Source organism: Idiotropiscis lumnitzeri, chromosome 2 (assembly GCF_059441095.1).
Source record: "Idiotropiscis lumnitzeri isolate Australia: NSW breed Sydney's pygmy pipehorse chromosome 2, RoL_Ilum_1.0, whole genome shotgun sequence".
NCBI classification, from domain to species: Eukaryota; Metazoa; Chordata; class Actinopteri; order Syngnathiformes; family Syngnathidae; genus Idiotropiscis; species Idiotropiscis lumnitzeri.
The window spans coordinates 34,247,888-34,272,176 of NC_142392.1; the positions used below are offsets into that span (position 1 = coordinate 34,247,888).

Consider the following 24,289-nt stretch of genomic DNA (forward strand, 5'->3'; position numbering starts at 1 on the left):
TTTTTCTGCATTGAGCCTACTTATCAGTCAAGGTCGTGTTGTTTTGGCTTCACAAAGGATCCTCTTGTACAAGATGCGAAAGGCACATTCTTCAAAAGCAGGTGGCCACAATAAATAACAAAAACCTGACTTTCTAAATAATTTTCCATCACATAAGAATTGAACAAAATAGTGACACAAATATTTAAAAAGTAACTACAGTAACGATTAAACATTGAATACTAAATTATTACTAAAACAGTTCAATGAATCTTGAAATAAAAAATCACCGTAGTTTAATGAATAATGAAATATTTAAGTTAGTTAAGTTATAAACACTGAAATCATTTTTTAAGACTCTAACCTTTAGAGAATAAAACAGTGACGTATTTTAATTTAAAATTCGCAACCACGTCGCTGGCGAAAAACCCTGTAAAAAGGCAAATATGTTGACATAAAGTTTCATTTTATCATGTCAACTGTTAATAATAGAGAAATACATTTGGAATACTGTCCAACCAACAACATGGTGTCAGATGTGAAAACAAAACCAGCAACAAAAATAAAATTCAATACATCTCTCAAGTTCATATTTGGGAACTAAAATGTTTGGTCATGTGCATCTTAGGTTTTTCTCTATGTTTAAAAGAAGATAAGGATGATTTGCATCGCAAATGGCGACATCTGTCGGTGAGTTGGTGACAGTGCTCCACACAGCCAGCAGCCAATCATATCACAGCGTGGTGTGTCCTGTTCTTCCGCTTTCGTGACGAACAGGAAATGCTTTCAGTGCGACTTTGAAAAACGATGCCATCTTTCTTTCATCTGGTCGAACAAAGAGAAGCACACGAGTTATCGCCAAGCAAAGACCAAGTGCGGATTTGTTGAGATTGGCGTTTGAAAATGTGTGCTAGAATGACACCCAGGTACAAAGAGGAACTTTGTGGAATAAAAGAAGAGAACGAGCAACATCTTCAACTGCTGGACGAAGTTTGCAACCAGCCTCGTGTTGTGCTACTACACAAAGCAGGTTTGTACACGTCTTACCCTCATTTGCTTTGTAAAGAACGACTTTCTATCGTTAAAAATATGCATCACAACATTAAGTTGTTTGGGGAAATCGTTCAAGGTTATTGCCGTTTTATTTTTAAATATTGCCGTTTACTTGCAGGTCTGCTGAACATTTGTTTATGCCAAATGAAATCAGTGCAGAAAATAAATGCCAAAGAAAAAACAATAGTGGGGGTAAACTCCGTGTTTTTTCCCTAGTATAAAATTTGAACTGATTATTTAACATTTTACATATTCCGGTTTTTAAATGGTGTGAAAGAAATTAAGTTTGTCATGTCATCATGTTTCAAAACTATGCTGACAGATGTAGTGTATTTTTATATCCACTGTTGGAGTTGAGCCACCGAGAAAATGAGAAACATATAGTAAATGAATCTTCAAAGCCAAACTTACTCCAATGCGTGTTCGTTTTTTGTACTCAAGAAGAATAGGGTCAAATAAAGACTCAACAACAACTGATTAGGGTTGCGATATTTTAGTTTCTTCGATTTCTGGAGTTCAGGAAATAGTACAAATACGGATATCTGGGCGGCTTTTTCTTAATCTGACGAGAAACTGTACTCGGACGAGCACAATCGAAAAATGGCGCGCTGATCTCAGCCCAGCCTCACATTTTATAGGAGGTTTTTTATGTCAAGGGTCATGTAGGTTGAATCGGTCGTCCTTGCTCCTTCCCCCGGCCCGTCCACGTTCCAGGTCCAAGGCTGACCTTCTCAGGCAGTCTCTCCGTCTCTCCTGCTCACATTCCCCTGTAATCTCGTCAGTGTACAGATTGTGTGGTGTAAATTTTCACAGATCAAATTATGTATTTTTGGTGTTCCTGATCGCGTCCCTGTGTCGTCCTCCCCGGCCCAACTTGATATGTTTGAATCTTCGATGGCCTATGTGCAAAATGTGTTTAGTCGTATTTGTCCATGAAGTGCGATCTGGTTTGTCATCAGTTTGACCTGAGCCGACTGAATCTGTTTCTTCTGAATGAGAGTGTGGGTCATGAAAATACTATGTGTGCAATTTTGAGGTCTTACATTTAAACTAAATCATATAAATTTAGCATACGAATGCATCAGTAAACACCATGACTACAATCCCAGTCAATCTTATCGATGCACTGCACTTCTACATTCATTTGAGAAATGCTTTTTGTTTAATCAATGTTGAAAGTATTCAGTAAATATGAACCTGCTAAATTAAATAATTGACCTTCTGTCCCGTAAGTGTTTAAAATAATGCCAGCAATCGTAATACAAACCTTCAATATTCATGTCCGGTGTGGCCATTCCCGATAAGAAGGGAAGGCCGGAGAGAGGGGACACCTTTCCCTTTTTTCTTTTTGGGGAGACTTCTTTTGACATCAGCATGTGACGAGAATAAAATCTCTTTCTAACCAAAATGACTGTGTCAGAGAATCTTTTTCCATCACCAATTCTGCCATGCTCGGCGACCTGTCCGGAGGGAAGCTGAGCCAGACCCACACATCAACCACACAGGTTAATAGAAGGTCACAAAAACATGGACCTCTTAAACAGGAAAACGTGAGTTCAGTGGTAACAGAGTTGTGTCTATGCTGGCAGTTTAGCAGGAAGCCACAAAAACAGATGCACGTCTTGAACCGTATTTGACAGGAAACCGTTTAGCTCGCATTGAACAGAAGTGTGACCCAAACATGTCTTGTAAGCTGAAACCGTTCGAACAACAGGAAGAGTGTGGACGGGTGTGATGAAGTCAAAGTGTTCATGTTTTTCCATTCTTTATGGTTTGGCATATTCAAATTGCTTTGCTGTGCTTCAATAAAACGCCGCAAAGGAGCGGGAAAGCTTTTCTCTTTGGCGGACTGCTCCTCGCAAGTGACAAAGACAATCTTGGCTGGGTGATTTATTTGTGCAGGCGTGTCTCGTTTTTGACAAAAACTTCTTTGACAAATCTTGTTCAAGCAATTCCTTCTGGAATGATTCAACCTGACTCTAAAACCGCACTGCGGCAAAAACATCAATGGCGGTTGATCAATTTTAGTGGATAAAACACAAAGGATTATCAAGTACGTATTGGTCTTATTTATGAACTTTGTACTGGCTTGGTCGGGTGTAAGTGAAGTTTTGTGCACATGTGCATAGTTTCACCTCATCCAAACATTTAAAATACATTGGATGCATCCATCCAGGGTTGCACGGATCTCATCGGTGAACAAGCGCATGCTGCAAGGAATGCATCTGCATCTCTGGCCTACTATGGGCTTAAAAAGGGAGAACGTCACAACCCCCTTCTTTACCAACAAGCCCAGGAACATTAGTTCTATCTCTAAATACAAAAAAAAAATACTTGTAAACATATTTCACTTGAAGGATTCCTATTCTATCAATGACATTATGTTGCGATGGCCCCCAGTGGCCCCCATTAATATGTGAGGGTCCCACAACAAGTGTTCCATCAGACGCACACAATAGCCTGTGTGTGCTAACTTCAGCTCGCTTCCAGAAACGTCTGTGACTAATTCAGGAATGAAATCGGGCATCAGCCGCAATGTGCTTCCTTTTTAAATGCTCGTTTATCACAGCTGTGCTGCTAGAAAATGGAGGTTAACATCGTAGGACGTAATTTTGTGAAATGCCCCCATGGTCCGGTCCAAATCGGGGTCGCACGCATTCCTCCGTGTGCGGCAGGCACAAGTCAAGGTAGCACTGAAAGTCGCCGCCTGAGGTTTGACTTGACCAAACCAAATTTGTCTTTTTGTGTCATGCAGACGTCAGTGAATACTATCTCCGTTCTGTGAAAGAGGAGCCAGACTTGACTCACATCAAAAAGGAGGAGGAGGAGATCAACAAGTCACCACTGAACGTTGTCCCTATAAAGACTGAAGATGAAAACAAGGATGAGAGTGAGGACAACAGAGGGGCGGAGCCTCCAAGCAGCAGTTCAAGTCATCACGTGACAACAGAAGGTGATGAAGACCACCGGGGGCCATCGGAAGCACATAATGAGGACACATTATCACGCTCTCTTGATGATGATTATGATGACAATGATGGGCAAGCCAAAGAGGAAAGGGCATGTCACACTGACTCATTAACTTCACAGTTGTCTTTAAAACCGCACACAAGAACACACAGTGGAGAAAAAACATTTTCTTGCTCGGTTTGTGGCAAGCGTTTTTCTCGAAAATCACATTTAACAAGTCATGCAAGAACACACAGTGGAGAAAAGCCTTTTTCCTGCTCAATTTGTGGAAAATGCTTCTCTCAAAAGGCAGGTTTAACATATCACACAATAATACACAGTGGAGAAAAACCTTTTTCCTGCTCAATTTGTGGAAAATGCTTCTCTCAAAAGAAGAGTTTAACAGAACACACAAGAACACACAGTGGAGAAAAACCTTTTTCCTGCTCAGTTTGTGGCAAGAGTTTCTCTCAAAAGGCAGGTTTAACAGAACACACAAGAACACACAGTGGTGAAAAAACATTTTCTTGCTCGGTTTGTGGCAAGCGTTTTTCTCGAAAATCACATTTAACAAGTCATGCAAGAACACACAGTGGAGAAAAACCTTTTTCCTGCTCAGTTTGTGGCAAGAGTTTCTCTCAAAAGTCAAATTTAACAAAACACAGAAGAACACACGCTGGAGAAAAACCCTTTTCCTGCTCAGTTTGTGGAAGATACTTCTCAACAAAGTCAAATTTACAAATCCACACAAGAACACACAGTGGTGAAAAATATTTTTCCTGCTCAGTTTGTGGCAAGAGTTTCTCTCAAAGGTCTCATTTAATAATTCACACAAGAACACACAGTGGTGAAAAACCTTTTTCCTGCTTAGTTTGTGGAAAGAGTTTCTATCATAACTCCCAATTACAACACCACACAAGAACACACAGTGGAGAAAAGCCATTCAGTTGCAGCGTTTGCGCTAAAAAATTCTTCACTAAACGTAGTGCTGCGAGACACAATTGTGCTGGTGAGAAAAGCAGCGATCCTTGAAGCGTAAAAAAAAGAAAACAAAAAACTGAAGGAACTGACTCTTTGTGGTAAGATGTAAATGTGATTTTGAATAAAATATGATATATTGAATTTTGCAAAGCTTTTTTATTGACATTTAGCCAATGTGTTCCGTGCCAGAAGAAGCAATGTGTCTGAGTGATGATGATATTTTTTGTGTGTTTACATCAAACATGTAAATAAAAATAATTGCCTTTGCCAGGAATAACATTTGTTAATATTATGCTTTTCAGTTGTCTTTTTAATCGTACTTAATGGAAAAGGTGTCAGAAGAAACGGTGCTGATGATATCGCTGCCTTCCACAATCATAAATAAAATCACTTGTTCCACTTGCTCAACTGGCCTTCATTACACCGTGAAAAGGTGAAAAACTGAACTAGAAGTTGAACTCTAAAAAGAAGAGGAAAGAGAAACGCAAATCGTCTCAGTTTCTCTCAAAGGTTTTGGTATGTCAGGAGTTGGCAACTTGATGGCGACTGGAGTCAGCGTTTATTTGTCACCACGGAGGAGATGATCTGCATCACGCAGTTTGTTGCTGCTGCTGTCTGAATTGGAAAAGTGAATTACCATAGTTTCATGAATACTGAAATGAATAATGAAATATTTAAGTAATTAAATAAACACTGAGATAAATAACACTCTAACATTTAAATAATAAAATAGTGAAAAATTTCAATTTAAAATCCACAACCATTCACAGAGTTAATTAAATTAAAAATAAATATAGAATTATTAACTAAAAATTGGACAGATTAAAGGCTCCAAATTTTGAAAGATAAAAAAATAATCAAATTTTAATTATTAATTAAAAAAATAAATAAAATAATTCCACACATATTTAAATGAACAAATATGAAGACAAATATTCAAGATTGAAATCAAAAGTATTTAAAAATATTAAATATATCATTGCAATATTGTTATCATTGCAGTATTTTCAATCATTCAGTATTTTTTATCATTACAATGTTTCCCCCTCTGTATAATGGACAGGCATTAGGAGTGTTTCCTTACACTTCTATACGTTTATACTGTGTATATTTGCATGCGTTTTATGAATGTCTGCTGCTAATGTAATACATTAATGGCTACATTACACCGCCGACTCTGTGTGATCTATATCTTTGCTGCTGTAACACCTCAAATTTCCCCATTGTGCGACTAATAAAGGACATCTTTATCTTTAAATATATAAATATATAAAAACATTTGGATACATATTGTAGTAATACATAAGCAAGCTTAAATAATTACATGAAAATCGAATTAAATACTGAAAGAGGTAAAATAAACTGTGAAAGAAAAAATACTTTAATATTGAAGTGAGTATACAATTAAATGAATAAACAACAAACAAAAACCTCATCGAAAATATAATTTATCAACATTTGTCAAACCACAACGTGAAATTTTGATCTGAAAGATTTCTTTCTTGCATATTCTCAAAGAATCTTCATAATTTTTTTTCTTTTACTTTTTTAGTTACTTAACAGCTCAATCCATGTGAAATGTCCCCTTGGGAGAAAGAAAACATCACATGCAAAAAATAAAGAGCAACCTATTGTTTTTTCGGACAATCAAGGCACCATAGCACTGTCGAAAAAGCCTGTAAAAAGGCATAGGTGCAAACTTGACAAAGTATCACTTTATCACGTCAGCTGTTAATAATGGGAAAATAGATTTGGGATTGTCACTGATGGTGTAGTGGTACATTCGCCTGATTTGTGTGCGGGTATCGTGGGTTCGGTTCTCACTCAGTGACAGTGTCTATGTCTCCCTTGTTCCTGGCTGGCGACCAGTTCAGGGAGTTGTGCGCCCTTCGCCCATAGACAGCTGGGATAGGCTCCTGTGATCCTTTACAGCAGGGATGGGAAAACATTTTGATTGGCGGGCCACAATGGGTTCTAAAAATTTGACAGACGGGCCGGACCAGGAGCAGATGGATAAAGTGTTTTGGTACCCTCACCTCATCTGAGAAAAAAAAATACATTTAATTTTAAATGAAAGTGAAAAAAAGCATTACAACAATATATATGTCTTTGAAAAAACACAGTATTTTGAAAATAAAACATGAACAAGGTTTATTCATTTAATTTTTTTTCAAGTTCAGCGAGCCTGATCAAAACGCCGCATGTGGCCCCCGGGCCGTAGTTTGCCCACGCCTGCGGTACAGGATAATCTGTGTGAAATACTGTCCAACCGACAACATGGTGGCAGATGTTTTAACAAAATCGGCAATAAAAGTTAAGTTGAAGACGTTTGTCAAGTTCATATTTCGGAACTGTCAGAGAAGCTTCTAAACAGGACCCTTCGGACTTTCCCGAACACGAAACCCTGGATGTCCAGCCAGGTTCGATCACTCCTCACGGCCCGTGACACTGCCTTCAGGTCAGGTGACAGAGACATGTACAGTGTGGCCTGTGCTGACCTGAAAAAAGGCATTAAGCGAGCCAAAACAGACTACAAGGGAGGCTGGAGTCCCACCTTGCCAGCAACAGACCACAGGAGGTGTGGCAGGGTCTACGGAGCATCACCAACTGCCGAGCCAGTAGCATAACGTCTGTAGACCTGAGTACGTTGCTGGCGGAGGAGCTATACCCCTTCTTTGCTCGCTTTGACTCACTCCAACCGTCACACTCCCGCACTCCATGCCTCAACTCCCCCTCACTCACCATAGAGGAACACGATGTGAGGCGTGCGCTCCTGGCTATTAACCCCAGGAAAGCTACTGGACCCGACGGAATACCAGGCAAATTCCTCAGAGCATGTGCCCGCCAACTATCACATGTTTTTTGCAGGATCTTCAACCGCTCCCTGGCTCATGCAGTCATCCCCTCCTGCTTGAAAACTTCCACCATTATTCCTGGCCCCAAAAAGTCACCCACAATCCACCAGAATGACGACCGCCCTGTTGCTCTCACGCCAGTCGTCATGAAGTGCTTCGAGAGGCTGGTTCTCCAGCACATCAGGGACTGCCTTCCTCCCACTCTGGACCCCTACCAGTTTGCATACCGGGCTAACAGATCCACTGAGGACGCCATCGACACTGCTCTGCATGTGTGCTGGGCCACCTGGAACAACAGCAGAGCTATGCCAGGATGCTCTTTGTGGACTACAGCTCGGCATTCATCAGGATCATACCAGACATCCTCGTCGCCAAACTGGACACTCTCGGCCTCCCTGCCCTCACACGCATCTGGATTAAGGACTTTCTGACCAATAGACCCCAGACTGTGTTGCTCGGCCCCTACATGGCCTCCACCCGAACGCTGAGCACCGGTTCCCCTCAAGGATGCGTGCTGAGTCCTCTCCAATACGCCCTCTACACCTATGAATGCAGCCCGGCCCACGGTAATAATACCATCGTCAAATTTGCCGACGACATGACAGTGGTCGGTCTGATCTCGAAAGGTGACGAGGCAGCCTACGGGGAGGAGGTCCAGAGACTAACGGCTTGGTGTGAGGACAACAGACTGCAACTTAACATTTCAAAAACAAAGGAGATTGTCTTCGACTTTAGGAGGAATTAGACTGTGCCACACGTCCTCTACATCAGAGGCGAATGTGTGGAGAGGGTCCACATGTTCAAGTTCCTGGGAGTACAGAGCTCCGATGACCTCTCCTGGACACACAACACCACAGCAGTGGTAAAGAAGGTCCACCAGCGTCTGCACTTCCTGAGGGTCCTCAGGAAATTCAACCTGGACAAGAAGCTGTTGCTGACCTTCGACCACTTGTCCATCGAAAGACTGCTGACCTACTGTGTCTCCACCTGGTACAGCGGCTGCACTGAGGCGGACAGAGTGAGGCTCCAGAGGACAGTCAAAACAGCGCAAAGGATTATTGGCTGCCTTCTCCCCTCACTGTCGGACATCTACACCGCCCGGTGCCTCAGAAGGGCTCTCAACATCGTCAAAGACAATACCCACCCAAACTCACACCTGTTCGACCTGATGCTGTCAGGTTCGCCGGTCGGCGAGGAGGGGGGTGGACCCAAAATGCGAGGAAGCAGGGATAAGGGTAACTTAAAGGGAATTTATTTACAAAACAAAACCGAAAGGCAAACAAGGTACTAGGACAAACAAACGTGGCAGGGTGCAAAATAACAAAGTCGAACTAAACGTGACTAAACAGAACAAAAACCGAGGAACGAAGACAGTGACAAAAACTAGGGACAAGAGCGGGAGCGAAGCGAGAACATGAGCGTGAACGAGATCAGGGAGCGGTCGTGACAGTCCAAATGAAGCAGCAGGAGTACGGATGGGCATCACGTGTGTGAGCTGACGAGGAACAGGTGCGTGGCTGGTGAGGGTGAGGTGCTGAGGGGAAACGCCCCTACTCAGCAGATCAAAACAATAACAAGTGCACATGGCCGGGAGGTGAAGAAAACAATAACAAAACCGCATGAACATGAAAACAATAACAAAACCCCGGTCATGTCCGACGCGGATCATGACAGTACCCCCCCCCTCAAGGGACGGATTCCAGACGTCCCAAAAAAAACAAACACGGAGAAAAAAAAAAACACAAAAAAGGAACCCCAAAATTGTCCAAGAACGAGGGTGGGCGGAAGAGGTCGGAAGGTGGGACCAAGGTCCGCGAACGAGACTGGTCTGGCGGATGTCCAGGGGGCCAGACCAGCGAGTCCCGACGGGGCCATTCGGGCGGACGTCCGGGAGGCCCGATCAATAAGTCCACCCGTGGCCATTCAGGTGGACGTCCGGGCGCACCCGAGACAGGAACGTGGAGCGGCGGCTGGTCGTCGAGCCCCGCCGAGACAGGAACGTGGCGCGGCGGCGGGTCGTCGACCCCCGCCGAGGCAGGAACGTGGAGCGGCGCCTGGTCGTCGACCCCCGCCGAGGCAGGAAGGTGGAGCGGCGGCTGGTCCTCGAGCCCCGCCGAGACAGAAACGTGGAGCGGCGGTGGACCGTCGGACGCCGCCGAGGCCGTGACGAGAAGCGGCGGCGCATCGTCGAAGGCCGCCGAGGCAGAGTCGAGAGGCGGCGGCGTGTCGTCGTCCACCACCGAGGCCGGAGCCAGGAGCGACCGTGGGTCGTCGAGTGTTGCCGGGGCAGGCCCTTGCGACGGGCGCAGGACAGGCGCCGTCGGATCCTTGACCGGAAGCGGACGCGGGACAGGCTCCGCCGGAACGTGAGCTTGGGGCGGACGCACAATGTGCTCCGCCTGAACGCGAGCTTGGGGCGGACGCACAACGTGCTCCGCCTGAACGCGAACCGGGGGCGGACGCACAACGTGCTCCGCCTGAACGCGAACCGGGGGCGGACGCACAACGTGCTCCGCCTGAACGCGAAGCGGGGGCGGACGCACAACGTGCTCCGCCTGAACGCGAACCGGGGACGGACGCACAACGTGCTCCGCCTGAACGCGAACCGGGGACGGACGCACAACGTGCTCCGCCTGAACGCGAACCGGGGACGGACGCACAACGTGCTCCGCCTGAACGCGAAGCGGGGACGGACGCACAACGTGCTCCGCCTGAACGCGAACCGGGGACGGACGCACAACGTGCTCCGCCTGAACGCGAACCTGGGACGGACGCACAACGTGCTCCGCCTGAACGCGAACCTGGGACGGACGCACAACGTGCTCCGCCTGAACGCGAACCTGGGACGGACGCACAACGTGCTCCGCCTGAACGCGAACCTGGGACGGACGCACAACGTGCTCCGCCTGAACGTGAACCTGGGACGGACGCACAACGTGCTCCGCCTGAACGTGAACCTGGGACGGACGCACAACGTGCTCCGCCTGAACGTGAACCTGGGACGGACGCACAACGTGCTCCGCCTGAACGTGAACCTGGGACGGACGCACAACGTGCTCCGCCGGGACATGGACTGGTGACGGACGCACAACGTGCTCCGCCGGGACATGGACTTGGGGTGGACGCGGAACGTGCTCCGCCGCAACATGGACTTGGAGCGAACGCACGACGTGCACCACCGGAACATGGACTTGGGGCGAACGCACGACGTGCACCACCGGAACATGGACTTGGGGCGAACGCACGACGTGCACCGCCGGAACATGGACTTGGGGCGAACGCACGACGTGCACCGCCGGAACATAAACTTGGGGCGGACGCGGAACGTGCTCCGCCGCCACATGGACTTGGGCCATCGGCAGGGCGCCGGAACGGGGCTCAGCAGCTGACGAGGAGCCGAGACGGGACTCAGCAGCTGACGAGGAGCCGAGACGGGGCTCAGCAGCTGACGAGGAGCCGAGACGGGGTTCAGCAGCTGACGAGGAGCCGAGACGGGGTTCAGCAGCTGGCGGGGAGCCTGAACGGGGCTCAGCAGCTGGCGGGGAGCCTGAACGGGGCTCAGCAGCTGGGGAGGAGCCAGAGTGGGACTCTGGAGGCTGCAGCGGACGAGGAACCGGCACGGGGGCTGCCGCTGACGAGGAGCCGGCACAGGAGGCTGCCGCGAACGGGGAGCCGGCACTGGAGGCTGCAGCTGACGAGGAGCCGGCACTGGAGGCTGCAGTTGACGAGGAGCCGGCACTGGAGGCTGCAGCTGACGAGGAGCCGGCACTGGAGGCTGCAGCTGACGAGGAGCCGGCACTGGAGGCTGCAGCTGACGAGGAGCCGGCACTGGAGGCTGCAGCTGACGAGGAGCCGGCACTGGAGGCTGCAGCTGACGAGGAGCCGGCACTGGAGGCTGCAGCGGACGAGGAGCCGGCACTGGAGGCTGCAGCGGACGAGGAGCCGGCACTGGAGGCTGCAGCGGACGAGGAGCCGGCACTGGAGGCTGCGGCGGACGAGGAGCCGGCACTGGAGGCTGCAGCGGACGAGGAGCCGGCACTGGAGGCTGAGGCGGACGAGGAGCCGGTACTGGAGGCTGAGGCGGACGAGGAGCCGGCACTGGAGGCTGCAGCGGACGAGGAGCCGGCACTGGAGGCTGCAGCGGACGAGGTACGGGGCTGGTCGGCAGGCTGATGAGGGCGGTTGTCCGATCGGCGACGACGATGACGTCGCCGAGAGCTTCCCGCAGGGTCCGTAGTTGGTCGGAACATTCTGTCAGGTTCGCCGGTCGGCGAGGAGGGGGGTGGACCCAAAATGCGAGGAAGCAGGGATAAGGGTAACTTAAAGGGAATTTATTTACAAAACAAAACCGAAAGGCAAACAAGGTACTAGGACAAACAAACGTGGCAGGGTGCAAAATAACAAAGTCGAACTAAACGTGACTAAACAGAACAAAAACCGAGGAACGAAGACAGTGACAAAAACTAGGGACAAGAGCGGGAGCGAAGCGAGAACATGAGCGTGAACGAGATCAGGGAGCGGTCGTGACAGTCCAAATGAAGCAGCAGGAGTACGGATGGGCATCAGGTGTGTGAGCTGACGAGGAACAGGTGCGTGGCTGGTGAGGGTGAGGTGCTGAGGGGAAACGCCCCTACTCAGCAGATCAAAACAATAACAAGTGCACATGGCCGGGAGTTGAAGAAAACAATAACAAAACCGCATGAACATGAAAACAATAACAAAACCCCGGTCATGTCCGACGCGGATCATGACAGATGCCCTCTGGCAGGCGCTACAGATGCATCAAATCGAGGACCAATAGACTGAGAAACAGTTACTTTCAGACAGCCATCTCTATTCTGAACTCTCACACACACACACACGAGACCACCCTTACCTTGCAGAACAGCATCGTGATGTGTTTTTTTATATACCCTATTCAGTATTATTTTCCATTGCACTCTCTTATTTATCCAATTTATATATTTGTCTGTATTATTGTTGTATTGCACTGGAGAGGGGAGCCCTCTAATCTCGTTGCACACTTGAGTACAATGACAATAAAGGGATTTCTAATTCTAATTCTAAATAGGGGTCGCACGCATTGCTTCGTATGCGGCAGGCACAAGTCAAGGTAGCACGGTAGAAACAATATAAGATAAAGTCGCCGCCTGAGCTTTGACTTGACCAAACCAAATTTGTCTTATTGTGTCCTGCAGACGTCAGTGAATACAATCTCCGTTCCGTGAAAGAGGAGCCAGACTTGACTCACATAAAAAAGGAGGAGGAGGAGGAGGAGATCAACAAGTCACCACTGAACTTTGTCCCTATAAAGACTGAAGATGAAAACAAGGATGAGAGTGAGGACAACAGAGGGGCGGAGCCTACAAGCAGCAGTTCAAGTAGTCACGTGACAACAGAAGGTGATGAAGACCACTGGGGACCATCACAAGCACATAATGAGGACACATTGTCAGACGCTCATGACGATGATGATACTAATGATGATGATGGGCATGGCAAAGGTGAAAGGGCATGTCACACTGACAATTCTCAGTGTGGGAAATCATCAACTTCAAAGTTGTCTTTAAAACGGCACACAAGAACACACAGTGGAGAAGAAACTCTTTCCTGCTCAGTTTGCGGTAAATGCTTCTCTCGAAAGTCTCCTTTAGTAAGGCACACAAGAACGCACAGTGGAGAAAAACCTTTTTCTTGCTCAGTTTGTGGCAAAAGCTTCTCTCGAAGGTTTGATATAACAATCCACACAAGAACGCACAGTGGAGAAAAACCTTTTTCCTGCTCAGTTTGTAGGAAAAGTTTCACTCAAAAATCAACTTTAACGAGCCACACAAGAACACACACTGGAGACAAGCCATTCAGTTGCAGCGTTTGTGCTAAAAAATTCTTTTCTAAAAATGGTGCTGAGAGTCACAATTGTGCTGGTGAGAATTGCAGCGATCCTTGAAGCTTAAAAAAAGACAACAAAAAACTGAAGGAATTGACTCTTTGTGGTAAGATGTAAATGTGATTTTGAATCAAATATGTTATACAGTGAACCCTCGGTTATCGCGGTTTATGGGGACCGAGACCACCCGCGAAAACTCAAAATCCGCGAAGTAGCGGCGCACCTTCAAAAATACTTTAAAAGAAAAAAATAAAAATATATATATATATATTTATATATATATATATATATATATATATATATATGTATATGGGTAGAGAGAGAGAGAGAGAGTGAAATTCATGTTATAACAAAAAAACCAAATTATTATTAAAACTTATTTTTTTATTCCCCAGCCATTATTTCTGTATTTATTCAATTACTTCTTTTTGTATTTAATTACTTCGACTTTAACTGCTGGTACGCCGTCCGGTGTGCCCTGTGAAGGTTATGATCCTCCAGCAGAACTGGAGGATTGAACAGGACTCTCCAAACGCAGACCCGGGAAAAAAGGTGGTGATACAAAGATATTTATAATCACAATATAGTCAGTGTAATCAGCGCGTCTCGCAGCAGCTGACGGCATGGCGCGAGACGATCGCTGGAGGAACGCCCACACAGCTGAAAAAACAAAAACACACGCGGCATGACAGGCACGGATCATGACAGTGAAATGAAAGGTGGCATTCTTCATTTATTTATTCATTCATTCATAACTGACAGCCTCGCGCCCCGCCCGTGCCCCGGGCGGAAGGTGCTCCTATTTGGCATAACTGTGACACACGCCCGCCCTCCTCCTGCGGAGCTTCCATTCGGTTAAACTTAGGGGCCGCTTGACACCGCCCGTGCCCGGGGAAGGTGCTCTTCTTCGTCCACTCTCCTCTTCGCCCACGCTCTTCTTCGGCGCACGCCGGCCGTCTAACCGCTCCAGCGCCCCGTCGTGCCGCTCGGCGAAACTACAATGCCCCCGAATTATTTTTAGACCCGCGAAGCACTGAACCCGCGAAAGGTGAACCGCGAAGTAGCGGGGGTTCACTGTATTCAACACCTTTGTTTATGATGAACCCGAAGATAAAGACAAGTTTGAAAAGGTCCTGTGAATTTAATTGCAGATACACTTGCAAAGACATTTTCAAGTCGGACCTTTCAAGAGAAGCTATATCGTCCAACACTCACTTAGTGGTGCGTAAGTGTGTTTCTGTATATTATTTGTCCAGCCGTGGTGTCATAAATGATGGTATTTTGATGTGGATTCATTCAAGTAGGACTTCACTGAAGGCACCTTAAATTACTTCCATACCCTGGAAGGTCACTGACCTGGCGAGAGAATTGCCCCCACCATAAACAATGCTCAGGCCTATTTTCTCTCAGGGCAGTATCTGGTTACATCGGAACTTCAGAACCAAGACTGGTCACTTCTGTGAGCTCCAGTCCCTTCATAGTTTCATAAAGAGAATTACTTCCCAGATCTAAATTAGGCCATTTAAAAATACAAGACTTTTTTTTTCATTTATTTCAATTTATATTTAAGCTTGTATATGTAATAATACAATATTTATTCAATTATTTTAATATGTAAAATTATCAACAATTTAAACCTTTTTATTTCACACTTGAATATTTCTTAACATATTTGTTCTTTTGAATTTGGATGCAATTTAAATTATTCCATCCCTCCAGGCATTTTGTGCCGCTCATCCGGGGTCGGGTAATTGAATTAATTTTTTTGTATTTTTTATAATTTAATATTTATTTCAAGATCAGGACTCTTCTCAATTAGTTCAATATTCATAAAATGTTTCTTCATTTGTTATTAATTTAATTAAGTCTGTATGTGGTTTCCAATTTTACATTTTAATATTTTCCTATTTCACTATGTAAATAATCCAATGTATAAAAAATATAATACAGCATGAAAAAATATATTTGGTATATTTGACAAATTTATAGTTTTTTTTCCGAAGTGAGATTCTGCTTAGCAACAAACCCCAAACGCTTGATAGAGCTCAACCTAGAAAGTGTATTTAGCAAGTCAGAAATTTATTCAGAAAGCGTAATATTAAATGTATGTGAGGGGACATTTGAAGAGTTTGAGTTTTGTTCAATGGACCATTCATATACGAGCCAGCCAAACACAACGAGAAAACCAGCGCTGACTCCAGTCGCCATCAAGTTGCCAACTCCTGACATACCAAAACCTTTGAGAGAAACTGAGACTATTTGCGTTTCTCTTTCTGGTTCTTTTTCGAGTTCAACTTCTTGTTCAGTTTTTCACCTTTTCACAGCGTAATGAAAGCCAGTTGAGCAAGTGGAACAAGTGATTTTATTGATGATTGTGGAAGGCACCGATTTCAAAAGCACCGTTTCTTCTCAAACCTTTTCCATTAAGTACGTTTAAAAAGACAATTGAAAAGCATAATGTTAACAAATGTTCCAGGCAAAGGCAATTAATTTCATTTAAATGTTTGATGTAAACACCAAAACAAATCATCATCACTCAGACACGTTGCTTCTTCTGACACAGATCACATTGGCTTAATGTATATAAAAGAGTTTTGCAAAATTCAATTTCATCATATTTTATAGAAAATCAAAATTTACATCTTACCACAAAGAGTCAGTTCCTTCAGTTTTTTGTTTTCTTTTTTTCAGCTTCAAGGATCGCTGCAATTCTCACCAGCACAATCGTGTCTTTCAGCACCGTTTTTAGAAAATAATTTTTTAGCACAAACGCTGCAACTGAATGGCTGGTCTCCACTGTGTGTTCTTGTGTGGCGTCGTAAATGCGACTTACGATAGAAACTCTTTCCACAAACTGAGCAGGAAAAAGGTTTTTCACCACTGTGTGTTCTTGTGTGGTTTGTTAAATGCGACTTTTGAGAGAAATTCTTGCCACAAACTGAGCAAGAAAAAGGTTTTTCTCCACTGTGCATTCTTGTGTGGATTGTTAAATCAAACTTTCGAGAGAAGCTTTTGCCACAAACTGAGCAGGAAAAATGTTTTTCTTCACGGTGCGTTCTTGTGTGCCTTACTAAATTAGACTTCCGAGAGAAGCTTTTGCCACAAATCGAGCAGGAAAAAGGTTTTTCACCACTGTGCGTTCTTGTGTGCCTTACTAAATGAGACTTTCGAGAGAAGCTTTTGCCACAAACCGAGCAGGAAAAAGGTTTTTCTCCACTGTGCATTCTTGTGTGGATTGTTAAATCAAACTTTCGAGAGAAGCTTTTGCCACAAACTGAGCAAGAAATTGGTTTTTCACCACTGTGTGTTTTTGTGTGAATTTGTAAATTTGACTTCCGAGAGAAGCTTTTGCCACAAATCGAGCAGGAAAAAGGTTTTTCTCCACTGTGTGTTCTTGTGTGTGCTATTAACCTTGCCTTTTGAGAGAAGCATTTTCCACAAACTGAGCAGGAAAAATGTTTTTCTTCACTGTGCGTTCTTGTGTGCCTTACTAAATTAGACTTCCGAGAGAAGCTTTTGCCACAAACCGAGCAGGGAAAAGGTTTTTCACCACTGTGTGTTTTTCTGTGCCCTTTTAAAGACAGCTTTGAAGTGAATGAGTCAGTGTGACATGCCCTTTCACCTTTGGCTTGCCCATCATCATCATCATCATCATCATCATCATCATCGTCATGAGCGTCTGATAATGTGTCCTCATTATGTGCTTGTGATGGCCCCCAGTGGTCTTCGTCACCTTCTGTTGTCACGTGATGACTTGAGCTGCTGCTTGTCGGCTCCGCTCCTCTGTTGTCCTCACTCTCATCCTTTTTTTCGTCTTCAGTCTTTATAGGGAAAACGTTCAGTGGTGACTTGTTGATCTCCTCCTCTTCCTCCTCCTTTTTGATGTGAGTCCAGTCTGGCTCCTCTTTCACAGAACGGAGATAGTATTCACTGACTTCTGTAGGACACAAAGACAAACACACATTTTGTTTGGTCAAGTCAAAGCTCATGCGGCGACTTTGTCCTATTTTCTACAGTGCTACCTTGACTTGAGCCCGCTGCACACGGAGCAATGCGTGCGAACCCAACTTGGACCGGACCATGGGGGCATTTCACAAAATTACGTCCTACGATGTAAACCTCCATTTTCTAGCAGCACAACTGTGATAAACGAGCATTTAAAAAGGAAGCACGTTGCGGCCGATGCCCGATTTCATTCCTGACATCGTCACAGACGTTTCTGGAAGCGAGCTGAAGTTAGCACACACAGGCTATTGTGTGCGTCTGATGGAACACCTGTTGTGGGACCTTAACATATTGATGCAGACCACTGGGGGCCATCGCAACATAATGTCATGGATAGAATAGAAATCCTTCAAGTAAAATAAAAGTATTTCTTTTTGCATTAAGAGACAGAACTAAATATTCCTGTACTTGTAGGTAGAAAAGGGGGTTGTGACGTTCTCCCTTTTTAAGCCCATAGTAAGCCAAAGATGCAGATGCATTCCTTGCAGCATGCGCTTGTTCACTGATGAGATCCGTGCAACCCTGGATGGATGCATTAAATGTATTTTAAATGATTGGATGTGGTGAAACTACGCACGTGCACAAAACAGTGCAGGGCCACCCGAGGTTCATTGACTCTCACCCGACCAAGCCAGTACAAAGTTCATAAATAAGACCAATACGTACTTGTTTTTTTTAAAAAACTGAATATTTTGTGTTTTAGCCACTAAAATTGATTAACCGCCATTAATGCTTTCGCCGCAGTGTGCACATATTTTAGAGTCAGGCAGAATTCCTTCCGTAAGGAATTGCTTGAACAAGATATGTCAGAGTTTTTGTCAAAAACGAGACAAGCCGTTATAAATGAATCACCCAGCCAAGATTGTCTTTGTCGCTTGCAAGGAGCCGTCCACCAAAGAGAAAAGCTTTACCACTCCTGTGCGGTGTTTTATTGAAGCACAGCAAAGCAATTTGAATATGCAAACTCATAAAGAATGGAAAAACATCAACACTTTGACTTCATCACACCCGTCCACACTCTTCCTGTTGTTCGAACGGTTTCAGCTTACAAGACATGTTTGGGTAACACTTCTGTTAAATGCGAGCTAAACGGTTTCCTGTCAAAAACGGTTCAAGACGTGCATCTGTTTTTGTGGCTTCCTACTAAACTGCCAGCATAGACACAACTCTGTTACCACTGAACTCACGTTTTCCTGTTTAAGAGGTCCATGTTTTTGTGACCTTCTATTAACCTGTAAGCATAGTTTTGAAACTTGAGGTGTCAGGTTGAAATGCCCTGAGGCCTTTGGGAGAGCTTAATTTGCTGCTGACTGAAATAGCTGACTGCACCAGATAAAGGTGACTGACACCAGGGAAAAAGCAGACCTGCGTGAAGTTGGCCCCCCATTTGTTGCAAAAATAGGTGGAAATAGTTTGTTTCGTTTGTGCTGCGTTTGTGCCCGTTTGTGCTGTTAAAATTTTCGTTTGTGCTGCTTCGGTTCGAAAGATATTACACTTTGTTTTATTTCGAGTGTGACGTCACCCAGCCCCCCATTTTCATCCGATTGACTTGGGAATGGTGCCATTCGTTTGTGCTACGTTTGTGCCCGTTTGTGCTGTTAAAATTTTCGTTTGTGCTGCTCCGGTTCGAAAGATATTACACGTTTTAATTTCGAGTGGTGACGTCACCCAGCCCCCCATTTTCATCCGATTGACTTGGGAATGGTGCCGTTCGTTTGTGCTACGTTTGTGCCCGTTTGTGCTGTTAAAATTTTCGTTTGTGCTGCTCCGGTTCGAAAGATATTACACGTTTTAATTTCGAGTGGTGACGTCACCCAGCCCCCCATTTTCATCCGATTGACTTGGGAATGGTGCCGTTCGTTTGTGCTACGTTTGTGCCCGTTTGTGCTGTTAAAATTTTCGTTTGTGCTGCTCCGGTTCGAAAGATATTACACGTTTTAATTTCGAGTGGTGACGTCACCCAGCCCCCCATTTTCATCCGATTGACTTGGGAATGGTGCCGTTCGTTTGTGCTACGTTTGTGCTGTTAAAATTTTCGTTTGTGCTGCTCCGGTTCGAAAGATATTACACGTTTTAATTCACGCGGTGACGTCACAAACAGGAACGCGCCAGCGTCAGTTTGTTTTGTTTTGCTGTCAAACAAGGAGCTCGGTATCGCGCTACCGCGTTCAGTTAATCACTTGAATCACTCGTATTTGTTATTAATTCCAGGTTATAAACTAGTTCCTGGAATGAACCGATGTTTTGTATGTTTTTGCGCATTTTACATTCTTCATGATCCTGGAAAGCAACTGTTGCCGGACGAACTTCAGGTAAACATGTCACACTCACTGTTGTAGCTTTTTTGCTAGCATACAGTAATCTTAAAACCTTCCTGTTTTCACTGCTGTAAATTACTTTAAATTCGGTCTTATTTCTTTTAATAGTGTTGTTCTACTGCTCATTCATTTATTTCATCAGTAATCATTAAAGCTATGTGATTATTTCCTAAATTATAGCAGACGTGAGGCTGAAACATATCCGTTGAACTTTTTGAAATAAAAACAACTTAAAGACACCCCTCGATGTAGCATTCCCTCATTTGAGAACAACTGAATTAATATAAAAACAGTCCGTGTGTAATTGATGAGAGCCTGCAGAGAAACCTTGGGTTGAAACAATAGCTTTATGTGTAAAGAAAACAGCAACAAACAAAACCCCAAACTATTTACATTTCAACAATTAAGCAATCACTGCTTTGTGAAGCTCTTTATCTTTTCTGATGCTGCTTTCACTCTACTTTCCAGGTCATTGTGCATCTCCCAGTCAAAAGCAGCCCTCCTGCAATATGCCACATAATGTCCTAGAGAATCCTCTTCGAGATGATATGACTGCTCTAAAAGTAAACTGTCAGCATCAGACTTCTGGGAATTTCCAGCAGGGCAACTTCTGTTCAACTCATACCTAGGTCGGTGTCAATCCACTCAGCCTCTCCATTTCTCAACTTCAGTAGTATGAATACTGTAGCAACATCAGACTCATCACAGAGGTCAACAAAATTTTTTAATATATTTTTTCCTCAGTATGAGAAGTAGTAGAGGCATCGTCAGGTCTTAAGACATGACCTACATCAGCTTTTTTGTTTTGCAGCAGAATTCCACGTTTCCCTCAATGAAGGCATGATGATGAGCAACGAAACGGTCAACACGATTGAGAAGCCTTTCATGCTTGAAAAGCCCTTTTTTATGTTGTTGAACTCTGCTTCAACAGCTGCCAAACTTGCAGTGATGGTGGTGCTTCGGAAGAGAGGGACCACTACGCCTGACCAGAGTGGTAAGTAACTTCCCTGTCTTATGATGTGGGTAATAATCTCAGGGAGGAAGTGGATGTTATCCCTGTCCCCCTCAGCCATGGCAAGTGACCTGATCTCCTCACATATTTCTGTCACCCACTGTCAAGCGTTAGTCTGGATCTGCTGCTGATGCTCCTCGACGGGTTCCTGTGCCTGAACCTCTGTGTCTGGCATGCTGATACAGACTTCTTGTGCTATTTGTGTTTTCAGGTATTTCTTGCACTTTTCTGATGGGAGAGGGGTTCCAGAACTGTCATTACCTTCGGACTCACTCAGTGCCACAATAGGACACATAGTGGAGAAAAACCTTTTTCATGCTCAGTTTGTGGCAAGAGTTTCTCTCAAAAGTCGCATTTAACAAGCCATACAAGAACACACAGTCGAGACAAGCCATTCAGTTGCAGCGTTTGTGCTAAAAAATTCTCCACTAAACATAGTACTGAGAGACACAATTGTGTTGGTGAAAAAAGCAGCGATGCTTGAAGCTTAAAAAATGACAAAAAAAACTGAAGGAACCGACTCTTTGTGGTAAGACGTGAATGTGATTTTCAATATAAAATATGATGAAATTGAATTTTGCAAAGATCTTTTATTGACACAAAGCCAATGTGATCAGTGCCAGAATAACCATTGTCTCTGAGTGATGATGAGTTTTTTTGTGTGTTAACATCAATCATTATAAATGAAATTAATTGCCTTTGCCTAGAACAACATTTGTTAACGTTATGCTTTTCAGTTGTCTTTTTAATCGTAGTTAATGGAAAAGGTGTGAGAAGAAACGGTGCTTATGAAATCGTTGCCTTCCACAATCATCAATAAAATCACTTGTTCCACTTGCTCAACTGGCCTTCATTACGCTGTGTGAAAAGGTGAAAAACAGAACTAGAAGTTGAACTATAAAAAGAACAAGAAAGAGAAACGCAAGTAGTCTCAGTTTCTCTCAAAGTTTTTGGAATGGCAGGAGTGTAGTCCAGCAAAAAGGCCACGATTCAGACTGATATCCAGATTTTCCTTTTTTATTTCTCCTTTTCCTCTGACGGCGTTCGGAAATTCCGGAGCCCCTTAGGGGACATGGAAGAAAAAATAACAACAACAAATCTTTGCTTTCCCTTGCAAAGATTGCGTTCCCTCGCAAACGCAAAGTTGTTTTTTTTGAGTGAATGTTCGTTTATTTATTTTTTTAATACGTGTTTTTGTACTTCCGGGTCAGTTTGGCTTGCCTAGCCTCTGATGCGCGGCTGTTCGAGAGACGACAGTACGTCAGATGCGGCAATAATCTTAGAGGGTGACTTGGAACGTTTCTTGCGGTCAAGAGATGTCCCTCACGGTGACATTCTGCACATGAAAAGCAACAAGGTACATACAATTCACTCGAACGCACATGTCAAACTCAAGGCCCGGGGGCCAGATCTGGCCCGCAACCTCATTTTACGTGGCCCGCAAAGGGCAAATCATCTGCATCAACTTCCTGTTTCTATCATATTTTCTTCACTTTTAACAACACTGAGGTATGAGATATTGCCATTTATTTGTTAGCAGTCCTCCCCTTTTAAAATAAATGGAAAAATTGTTGAACAATTACTTACGAGCTTCTGATTTCAAAACCTGGCTTTGCATTCAATTTATATGGGTTCACAGTCCTCTGAGGGAAACCACAACTACGATGTGGCCCGTCCACAAAAATGAGTTTGACACCCCTGCTCTAACGAAATAACCTTAATAATAGCAATATGGGTCCCTACTGTTAATGTTTTTGCATAATACTAGCGTGCAAATTGTTTACCTTTTGAGTGGCTAGAAAAGTATTGCTTTTCTGTTTTCAATTTGTAGTTCATTTAAATCCTGTTATTGCATTCAAATTACTGTGAAGTGTAACGTTAAATATTTTTCTAAATGTTTTTTGTACAACGCAACTTTAGTTTCGTTATGAAGCAGCGTAGTTCGTACCCGGAAATGACGTCATCAAATCGGATGTCGCGGAAGCAGGAAGTATAATAATAGATCACCAATAAGAGAGAAATGTGATGATAATGAAGTCCAATCGAGCACAATCTGCATACATCTTTTGCCTTATCGAAGCCGGACCGAGATCTTACATTGTGGAAACAAAGCATGGACAAAGAGTGAGGAGGAACAGGAGTCTTCTGAAGGTTCCCGAGGACTGGAAGAAATCTTCTGATGCGGCTGAGGCTGCAAAGCAGGTGGATACATCGAAGGAGCACAGACCTCAACCACCAGCAATTTCTGGGATTACTGAACCTCTTCGAAGATCAACAAGAGCTCGACGACAACCGGACAGGCTGATTGAAAATGTTTAATGTTGTGTGATTGTTGCTAAAATTGTTGTAGAGCTGCTTGTTGTCATAAAAATGTGTGGATATTGATAAGAAGTGAAAATAATTGATAACAAAACAAAATAATAATAATAATAATAATAATAAACAATAATAATAATAAAAAAAGGCATAGGCAATGTTTAACGTTTGAAAGGGAGATGTAATGATAGCAGTTATATCATTGGCCACTAGTTGGCAGTATTGCCCGATGTGTGTTTTGGTTACCAGACGAACAAGTGTGTACGCACATAGAGGAGAATGCAAGTCAATAAATAGACACAAGCTTGCAGCGTCACGTTGCCTGCGTGACTTCTTAAGATAGAAGACGGAACATTCCAGTAACCATTAAAAAAACGTAAAGTAACCATAAAATTATATAAAAAAAACATATCGTCAACATACTAAAGCTGTTGCTTTATGGTATTTACAAAGAATTTTTGTTAAAAATCCCCCTCGCTCTTCTTTTTGTCATTTCTATATTATGTACGTATTAATAACTGTGTTTGGTTTGCTAATGTGAATAATGTTTTTTTTTTGACAAAAAAACGTATGAGTAAATATTTATCATCTCATCAATATTTGCACAACAGAGTACTGAGTTTCGAGATCCTCACAATAGTAGTTCTCAAAATCATATTATTTCTTATGAATTTAGCTTAGTTAAGGGATATTTTATTGACAATCTAACATCAATTTACAAATATATATATATGTATAGCGTTTTTGACCGAAAGTTGTTGTTATTGTACCTTGTGACGCGCCACTTTCGTTTCCTTCTTGAAGGATGCCGTTTCAAGGCTTATGTGGCTCATAAGCCACTTACATTGGCAATGTCGAAGGTCACTGAACTCTGGTCGGCCCGCCAGCAACAGCACTTAGCGGCCATTTCTGAGTTTACGACAGACATTGGGCA

At 44.0% G+C, this 24,289-nt stretch overlaps 1 protein-coding gene and 2 long non-coding RNA genes across 4 annotated transcripts; 2 read left to right on the top strand and 1 right to left on the bottom strand.

Annotated features, from left to right (window-relative positions):
- Positions 1-776: 776 nt before the first annotated feature.
- On the top strand, positions 777-5,287 carry LOC148342375 (uncharacterized). Its single transcript, XM_088288540.1, has 2 exons — positions 777-1,009; positions 3,788-5,287. Exons 1-2 carry the CDS (start codon positions 883-885, stop codon positions 5,011-5,013), a joined length of 1,353 nt encoding a protein of 450 aa, XP_088144666.1. The 5' UTR covers positions 777-882; the 3' UTR covers positions 5,014-5,287.
- Positions 5,288-16,049: 10,762 nt separating this feature from the next.
- LOC148342376 (uncharacterized) lies at positions 16,050-19,479 on the bottom strand. Its single transcript, XR_015842071.1, has 2 exons — positions 17,727-19,479; positions 16,050-17,641 (listed from the first exon to the last, which is right to left on the bottom strand). It is a non-coding gene; the product is annotated as an uncharacterized LOC148342376 (long non-coding RNA).
- A 408-nt stretch (positions 19,480-19,887) lies between these two features.
- On the top strand, positions 19,888-21,322 carry LOC148342377 (uncharacterized). 2 transcript variants are annotated; one of them, XR_015842070.1, is made up of 4 exons: positions 19,888-20,021; positions 20,496-20,656; positions 20,959-21,021; positions 21,251-21,322. It is a non-coding gene; the product is annotated as an uncharacterized LOC148342377 (long non-coding RNA). The 2 variants fall into 2 exon arrangements; XR_015842069.1 differs by lacking the exon at positions 21,251-21,322 and having other exon boundaries at positions 20,842-20,963.
- Positions 21,323-24,289: the final 2,967 nt, after the last annotated feature.